Source organism: Orycteropus afer, unplaced genomic scaffold, assembly GCF_000298275.1.
Source record: "Orycteropus afer afer isolate SDZICR_OR568_19922 unplaced genomic scaffold, OryAfe1.0 scaffold00045, whole genome shotgun sequence".
In the NCBI taxonomy this organism is placed as follows: domain Eukaryota; kingdom Metazoa; phylum Chordata; class Mammalia; order Tubulidentata; family Orycteropodidae; genus Orycteropus; species Orycteropus afer.
The window spans coordinates 11,946,496-11,955,858 of NW_006921632.1; the positions used below are offsets into that span (position 1 = coordinate 11,946,496).

A 9,363-nucleotide genomic window follows, 5' to 3' on the forward strand; every position below is an offset into this window, starting at 1 on the left:
AATGACATGAGACAAAGTATATGTGAACTGCTGTATGAAAAGTGAATTTACTCTGTAAATCTTCACCCAAATCCTAATAAAAAAAAAAAAATTGTCCCTCAGATATGGTAGTGAAATTAGGACAGTTCCAGACAAGCAGAAATTAAGGGAATTTGTTCTTAGGAGCTCTGGTGGTATAGTACCTAAGATATTTGACTGTTAACCAGAAGGCTGGCAGTTCAAACTCACTAGCCACTCTTTGGAAGGAAGACTGGGCAATCTACTTTTATAGAGTTACTGCCTCAGAAACCCCAGGAGGGGTCACTATTAGTCAAATCAACTCAAAGGCAGTGAGTTTGGTTTTGGTTTGATATAATTCTTGGTAAGATATTTTTCTCTTTCAGGGTTTTAATATATACCATCCCATTGTCTTCTCACCTGCATGGTTTCTGCCGAGAAATCTGAGCTTACTCTTATTAGTTGCCTCTTGTAGATAACTTTTTGTTTTTCCCATGCTGCTTTCAGGATTCTTTCTTTGTCTTTGGTTTTCCTGAGTTTGGTGTGATATATCTTGGTGATTTTCTTTTGGGGTCTATCCTGTTTGGGGTTTGTTGGACTTCTTGAATGGGTATATTCTCATCTTTCATCATACCAGGAAAATTCTCTTCCAACAAATCTTTGACAATGTTTTTCTGTGGTTTTATTTTTCTCTTCCATTCTGGACTTCCAGTTACACGTAGGTTATTTCTTTTGATGATAGCCCACATGAACCTTAGGCTTTCTTCATTTTGTTTTGATCTTTTTCTGATTGATCCCTTCCAAAGAACTATTGAGGTATTTGCCTTCAATCTCACCAATTCTTTCTTCCATTGAGCCAATTCTACTCCCTTGCCTGTTCAATGTGTTATCTATTTCTGAAAATTTAGTATTAATCTTCTGGATTTCTGTCTGTAGATTTTATATCTTTTCTAATTTTTCATGTGTTTTGTCATTTTGTTCTTTATTGTCTTTCAAAATTGTTCTAGGGTTTTCTCTGTGTTTTCCTGAATTTTGCCAGTGTTTTCCTTGATCTGTCTCTCAATTTATTGAAGGTACCTGCTAAAGGGGTAGGGAGGCCACATCTTCTGACCTCCCCTAACTGCACAAGGGGAAGATAGAATCACCACCAGTAGCCCAAGGCCTATTCCTGTGAGACCAGACATGCTGCCTCCCTCCAGCCCTTTCACCAATCCTGACACCAACTGTTCCTTCCACAGCACTCCCCACCTTTCTGCTGGGTTTGATAATTCACGGCAGTGGCCACACAGAACTCACAGATTATGGGGTTTATTAGGGAAGCACCAGGTTACAATTCAAGTTCAAGAAAAATGCTCAGTGTCTCTCAACCTGCCGTCTCTCTACCAACAGTCTCTCAAAGTCTTTCTCTTAGCAATGTGTGTCCCTCAGTGTCTCTCTCAGCAAGGTGTGCCTCTTATGTCTCTTTCCCAGCAACGCATGTCTCTTAGGAGCATGTTTCTCTTGGGAGCGTGTTTCTCTCAGCAGCACATCATTTGCAGCCAGCAGTCAGAGAGACTTCTGCCTCTAGAAGGCCACCTTTTGAGCCTGGCAGAGTGGCCAAACTAGCCAATCATAACATCAGAATTCTAAGCACCTGAGAGAGAGTGAACTTCCAAAACATTGCTTTATGCCACACCCAACAGAAATACCCCAGGTGGATAACTTTTACAATCAGGAGCTCAGTTGCTTGCAGCAAATTCCATCATGGAGTTTACAAAGATGTACAGCTAGAAAGGCCATACCAGGTAATTTACTACACCACAGTACCTAAATATAGTTCTTTTGAATTCCTTATCAGGGAGTTCCAATGCTGCCTCTTCCTCAGGGATGTGTTTTGGGTCTGTATCCTAGTCCCTTGTTTCTCCTGCTTTATCTTGCTTCTTTGTGTGGTCTGTGATGCTGTGTTGTGATGTTTTTGTGTTTATATTTAATTGGGATTGTATGTTGGAGTGACTTATCCATGATTTTTGTTTTCTTTGTATGTTATCTAAGCAAGCATGGTAATATGCTTTGCTCCTCTATTTTCTATTTGGCAGCTCTTATACACTCACCACCTTTCTCCTTTCCTGTTGTCTACCTCCCACATGTCCCTGCTGTCCTTGACAAATGGAGCCTATTCTTAGGTCCCTGGAATCTGAATGAGAATGCTGTCACTTTAAAATCCAAAATGGCCACCGCTTGTGAACATTCAAAATGGCTGCACACTTGGTCACTTTAAATATCCAAGATGGCTGATGCTTATAAACAATCAACATGGCTGCATGCTCCAGACAGCTGAAAGTACACAGCTCAGATTGTCTCCTTCCTTGCTCTTTTCTTTCCTAGTCATAGGCCACCAGCACAGTCGTCCCTGCAGCCCTTGGTGACCAGGGCTGATCTTTAGGTCAATTCTCAGATCCCAGCATCACTTGGAAGTATTTAGGCTGTTGGTCCTGTCAGAGTAGCTGACAGTCCACTGCTCTCACTGTCTCCATACTCACTGTTTTCATTCAGGGTTTTCCACTAGTTTGTGCCTAATCTACTTCTGTTTAGTTCCTTTCAAAGCTCAGGGCTCCAGGATTTTCTTCTGTATCTCTGTCAATTGGTTTCTCTTTTCTTTGTTGAAGAGGGTCTGTGTAACTTGTCTGCCTGTTCTGCCATCTTACCAGAAGTCTCTCCAATAGCAGTTTAATAGATGTTCTGGAATGTGTCAGAGTCAGCTGGACTGGATATATACTTAATAGTTATAATTGCACAATTGGTTCTTGGAACTAAGGGTATTGACTGGTCACCATGTTTTTTGAGGACAGGGTCGTAAAGGATGATTTGAAAGTTATGTCTTCGCTCTACCCTAGGCCAACCCTTAAATTTCAACCATAAGCAGTGGGATGCAGATAAATGTTTAACAACCAGCTCTGAAGAAAAAAAAAAAAAGGCTGATTTGTAGTATTTTCAAATATCCATGGTATACGTATTCCTATCATAGATGATTTCAAGCTATGAACATGGTCTCACTATACATGGAATTGGGAAGAGATTCACGCTATTGACTTTCATGAGCCAATATAAGTTGGCTCCAGCACACCGCTGAAAGCCTCCTGCTTTTGGAAACTACCTATGGATATATGATAGATATTTCACAAAATGTTGCATTTGGAGACTGTGTCCAGGGGACTTTCATCATCATAGAGCACACAATAATCTTTCAATCTTCTTGGAAAGTGAAGCAATTTGAAACAATGCCATTTCATTGGGATATTATTTAGCATGAATAAGTTGCTGGGTCCATTGATTTTTAGGAGTCTTTCCAACTTATTGTTGATTCAATAATTCTGTTTTTAAATACTTTATATTTAATCTTCAGCACCATAGCCAATCAAAAAATTCTGCTAATCCTATAAGCAAGAATAAAATTTAGAAAAATAATACAATAGTAATAATAATATGTGAAACAAAAGAAATTAAAACATTTCTCAGCTCTTTGTTTCTGAATAGCCTAAATTGATCTATATGCTATCTTAAAAACTCACATATTACTTTCTTATATATATTTTTTTAATCTTTAAATAATCTTTTTTGGTTTTACTTCTGTCCCAACTCATCTTTTTCTCTGATATAAAATATAAGCATTATTTATTTTTTAAATCTTCTGAACTAATTACAGATGTACCTGTCATTTCTTAAGGCAATTTATGAGATGAATGTTTTTGTATCAAGGTAAATTTATTTATTGAGAGCCTATGCTAAATCCTATAACTGTGAGACAATTTTTACTTAAAAATTTGAATTAAAAATTAATATTTTTAAGAAAATAATATAAAAACTGAAAAACTTCCAATAGAGATTGAAATACAATCTTTATTCTAAAGAGTTTCATTTATTATTTTCTAGCTACAGACCTTCTTTTTTCCCAGACAAAATTTGGAAAAGCAGTTCCATTTGCCACAGCTGGAGATTGCTATAGTGCGGCCAGATGTCCACAGGTATTTGTTTGATTTTTTTTCTCATTATAAAAAACACTATAAAAACTAATTGATATTGTTTGTTTTCATTCATTTGCTTGGAAAGAACATCACAAAAATAAAGTAAATAAATATAAAATGGAAAATTGTCTATATGTACTTTATTTTAAAGGTTATGGATAAGCTCTGAGAAAATCCATCTTTGCCAACATTTGCATTAGTTTGGGATTGTGTAATAAAGTTTTAATCTGTTTAGGCCCTGTTTCTCCTCCCATGATGCATTATCATTTTAATCTTTCCACTTAGTTCTTGGAAATTAATAGCTAAGCATTATCAGGAAAGGCAATGGATCACAAGCATGTGACTTTCATACTGCTGTTAACATGAGTTATATTGGTTGTCTGGGTCTGTAGCATTCTCAGATTATTTTCTAGTACCTGTGAAATAGTACATTTCATTTTATTCTAGTTTATATGCTTTATTTTCAGAGTTCTCTTGTCACACTCTTATATCATCTCCACAGCTGCCAGTAAAATACTTCCTAGAAGAAAATTTGTCTCATTTTTGACAAGGGATTTTACAAAGTCTGTGTGAACATGTTTCTCTTAAGATAAGAAAGTGTAAGTAGATGAATATAGCATACTTAGATTCATAACTCATTGAAAAGTCATGCCCAAGAGATAGTTAATAACACATTGATAATAATTTGAAGAGGTGTAGCTGATAGTTTGCTACAGATCAGTAATTTTGGAATTTCCTATTCACAGTTTTCATCATATGACGTAGAATGTTTGTTAATAGAGATTCTCAAGAGACTATAAAACTATAGGCTAAAACTAGTAAGGGAAAGAAAACAAAAACCAAAAATCTCACAAGAATAAGTATAGAGCTCTTCTTAATTTAAGCCCAGAATCTCAAACAGAATCTGGCAATGTCATATGAAAATACCTATGTTATAGTCAACTGCCATGGGATCAGTATAAATCATACATAATATGAGATGATTTCTAAATAACCTAATATAATAAAAAACTACATTTACAAAAGCACAGTGTTGAGATCAGGAGATTCAGTTGTACTTAGTAATGGACAATTATACTTACTTTTTAATTTTTTCTTTCAGAAGTTAAAATTTTAATCTGTCTAGGAGTACAAGAGGCAGCCGGGGAAAAGGGAGTTTTGAACTCAGGTCACATAAAGAAAATAAAGAACGTATCCAGGATAAGAGTAATAAGTTATGATAACTGTCTTTAAATATTTAAAGCACTGAATGAAGGAAGAATGAGGTCATTCTGTGTTATTGTTAAAAAAAAAAAAAAAAAAACCATTGCTGTCAAGTCAATTCTGACTCATAGTGACCCCGTAGGACAGAGTAGAACTGCTCCATAGAGTTTCCAAAGCTGTAATCTTTACAGAAACAGCCACACCTTTCTTCCATGGAGCAGCTGGTGGGTTCAAACCACTGACCTTTCAGTCAGCAGCTGGGCATTTTAACCACTGCACTGCAAGGGCTCCTTGTGTTACTGTAGGAGGCCATAATAAAGTGACAGATTTCAGCTCAATATAATGACAAGTTTTTGACTAATGTAGTTTTCAATGAGAGTTTATCCATTTCACCCAAGCTATCTAATTTGCTGACATAAAATTGTTCATAGTATTTCCTTATGATTTCTTTCAGATTGACAATGATGTACCCTCTTTCATTCTTGAGTATATTTATCTATGTCTTCTTTTTTCTTGATTAGTCTAAATTTGTCCATCTTTTCAGAGTACCAACTTTTAGTTTTATTGATTTTCTTTATTGTTTTTCTCTTCTCTATTTATTTCCACTCTTTATCATTTCTTTCTTTCTGATTGCTGTTGGTTTCATTTTCTCTTCTTTTTCCAGTGTCATAAGGTGAAAGGTTAGGTTATTGATTTAAGGTCTTTCTTAACTTTTAATAAAGACATTTACAACTATAAATTTCTCTTTAACTACTTCTTTTGCTGCATTTGTTGTGCATTCATTTTCATTCACTTCCAAGTACTTTCTAACAATGTTTGTGACCCATTGGTTATTTAGTGGTATGGTATTTAATTTCCACATATTTGTGAATTTCCAAAGATTCCTGCTCTTATTGGTTTCTAATTTAATTCCTTTTTGGTTGAAAAACACATTTTGTAAAATTCAATAATTTTAAATTTATTGAGGTTTATTTCGTGGCATACCTTATTGTCTATCCTAGAAAATGCTCCATTAATGCTGGGAAGATTGTATATTTTGCTGTTGTTTCTTAGGGTGTTCTATAGATGTCTGTTAGGTCTTGTTTATTTACAGCATTGTTAAAATTTTCATTTCCTTGCAGATCTGCTTAGAGGTTCTATCCATCATTTAAAATAGGGTATTGAATTCTGCACCTATTATTTTTGAATTGTTTATTTTTCTCTTTAATTCTGTCAACTTTTGCTTTGTGTATTTTGTTTTGTTGTTAGATGACTGATTTTATGGCTATAATTGTTATGTCATCTTGATTTATTGATCCTTTTATAGTTATTAAATGTTCTTTATTTGTAGTAGCATTTTAAAAAAATATTTATTTATTTAATTTTATTGTGCTTGGGGTACAAATTTACAAAGCAGATTTGTTGTACATTCAACAGCTCATGCACATTTGTTTTCATGGCCCTGATTACCCTCCCCAACCATAAAAAACTCTCCTCCCCTCTTCTTCCTGACACGATTCACTCTTTGTGCCCTTATTATCTCTGCATTTCTGTCTGTCCAGCTTTCACTCTATGTGAATTCTGATGGCTCATGGCTAACTGATCTAAGAGGTGTATCTCCCTAGAGTAGGTGGGTGCATCGCCCTAAGGTAGGTGTTCTGCACTGAGGTCTTTCTACTGTTGGGCTGAGAGCCAATCTATGGAAGTGAATCCATTTCCATGCTGAAGGGTAACCCGGGGCCATAGTCTCAAGGGTTCTACCAGTCTCTATCTGCCCAGTAATTCTTGTCATTGTTGTGTTTTTGAATTTTGTTCCACATTTTCCCTCCTACTCTATCCAGGATCTCCAGTTTTGATCCCATTCTGAGCAGTTGGCATTGGTAGCTGGGCACCATCTAGTTCTGATCTCAGTGTCATGTCAAGGACTTAGAGGTCCTTGTGGTCCATCTTATCTTCGGACTAATAGTTTCCAGATGACCTTGATTTTCTTCACTCTTCACTGCTCCAGATGAGAGGAGATCAATAGTTGTATCTTGTTAGTTTGTTTTAAAGTGCGATTTGTCTGATATTAGTATGGCCCCTCCACTCCTTTTACTTTCAACCTATTTATATCTGTTACAAATAAAATCAATTATCTATAAAACTCTTTGTTTTAAAACCTGTCTTTTCCCCTGAGAAGAACCTCTGCACCAGTGCTCGGGGTCTGGGGACAGGGACAGGGCCTGCGTCTTTTACCCTGTAAGCAGGGTGTTGGGTAGTGGCAGATATGTTCCTGGTTTTCTTAGTTTGCCACTCCCAGCATGGATTGATCTTAGCCTGTCTAATCAGTCTAATAATCTGTCAAATCTGGGACAGCTTTGTGCTAGGAGTGGGGACTCAATGGAAGAAGGAAGACTCAGATCTCTTGGCTACCCTTGCCTAGAATAGAGTTTTTGCAACACACCCAGAGAGAAATGGTGGTCATAGACTAGAAGCTAAAGGAGATGGAGACCTGTGTTTTTGGCCACATTTAGCAAAAGTGGAGCTATCATTTCATCTGGGGAGGGGGGAATGGAGCTGGTTGTGACTCAAATGCCACAGACTTTCATTCTTCTTACCTAAGGTAAGTAGATTTTCTTGAATAAATATTTCTCCATTTGTTGTATTATCTTAGGACAATTTCCAGACACTTTAAATGACTGCTATTATTTTATAACATAACCAGTTATGGTGTTTTGCAAGGGACAGGGTTCATGTCACTCCTCAAGTTGTCATTCTGGTTAGCTATGTTCATGTCCCTCTTTCTACTTCCTAATTCCATACTCTGGTAGTATAGTGCCTAAGGCACTTGACTGCTAACCAGAAGGCTAGCGGTTCAAACCCACCAGCCACTCCTCAGAAGGAAGGTTGGGCAATCTACTTCTGTAGTGATACCACCTCGGAAACCCAAGGAGGGGTCTCGATGAGTTGGGTCCGACTCGATGGCACATAACAACAACAACAATTCCACACTGCACTCATTCTTGTGATCAATAACTGTCTTGTAGGTGGAGTCTCTGACTTACTATCTTCCATTCAGTTCTGTTCTCAGGACTATCTTTCTTCTGCTAACCTCCCCCTTGGTGAAGGCTTGCACTGAGTCTCTTGGGGAACCCATTCTAAAGTTAAGAATGTTTAACTTAAAATTAGTGATTGGGAGTTCCGGCAAGATGGCGGACTAGGCAGAAAGACTGCACAGACCCTCTTCAACAAAGAAAAGGGAAACCAATTAACACAGACACAGAAGATAATCCTGGAACCATGAGCCTTGAAGGGAAGGATATAGAAGTGGACTAAACCCCAATTAGCAGAAGAATTTGTGTGAAAATACCAAAAAGAGAGACATATGGAGCTGCAGTCTGGCAGTGATCCTGAGTGATCCTGATGGCACAGACAGCTTGGAGATTCCCAAGTGGTTGTAGGACATAAGGATTAACCTAAAAATCAGGCTTTTAGCCAGGGACTGCACGGAGGACTGCTCCGGTGGCTGGGGAATAAACGGAGAAGGGGAAGAGAAAGGTGGGCTGCGCTGTAGACTTTTGCTGGTCTGGAGGGTGCCGCCATTTTGAAGATCTAAAAACGTCTTGACTATTTTGGGTATTTAAAGAGACAGCGCTCTTGCAGATTCCTGGGACTTAAGAACACGTTCTGCTTTCCAGCAACCCCAAGAACCTGCAAGACTGAAAAGGTAGATATTCCTCTTGTTACTCTTATACCCCACACATACTTGGTGAATGGAGGTGTGACCATCCCCCACTTCCACCTACCTCCTGGGCCCACAGGAACTCCATCACAGTCTGTGTGCTCAGGCGGAGCCTGGATGCCATGCCCTGTCCTCAACCGATTTTTTTCTTTTCCTCTCTCTATTTTTCTTTTTCTTTTTTGCTTTCTTTTTCTGGTGATTAGTTTGCTTGTATATTTGTCTGTTTTAAAACAACTATTATTATTAACAATACAATGTCCTAAGATAATACAATAATAGTTGTTTTAAAACAGACAAATATACAAGCAAACTAATCACCAGAAAAAGAAAGCAAAAAAGAAAAAAATAAAAATAAAAAAAGAGAGAGGAAAAGAAAAAAATCGGTTGAGGACAAGGCATGGCATCCAGGCTCCGTCTGAGTACACAGACTGTGATGGAGTTCCTGTGGGCCCAGGAGGTAGG

The 9,363-nt window shown here is 37.5% G+C and overlaps 1 protein-coding gene across 1 annotated transcript in view; it reads left to right on the top strand.

Moving 5' to 3' along the window:
- Positions 1–9,363, top strand: part of ADAMTS20 (ADAM metallopeptidase with thrombospondin type 1 motif 20) — a 262,945-nt gene that overhangs the window by 214,055 nt on the left and 39,527 nt on the right. The window contains exon 37 of the mRNA XM_042780536.1: positions 3,907–3,998. Coding sequence (XP_042636470.1) covers positions 3,907–3,998 — 92 coding nt within the window. The remainder of the gene's footprint in view (positions 1–3,906; positions 3,999–9,363) is intronic.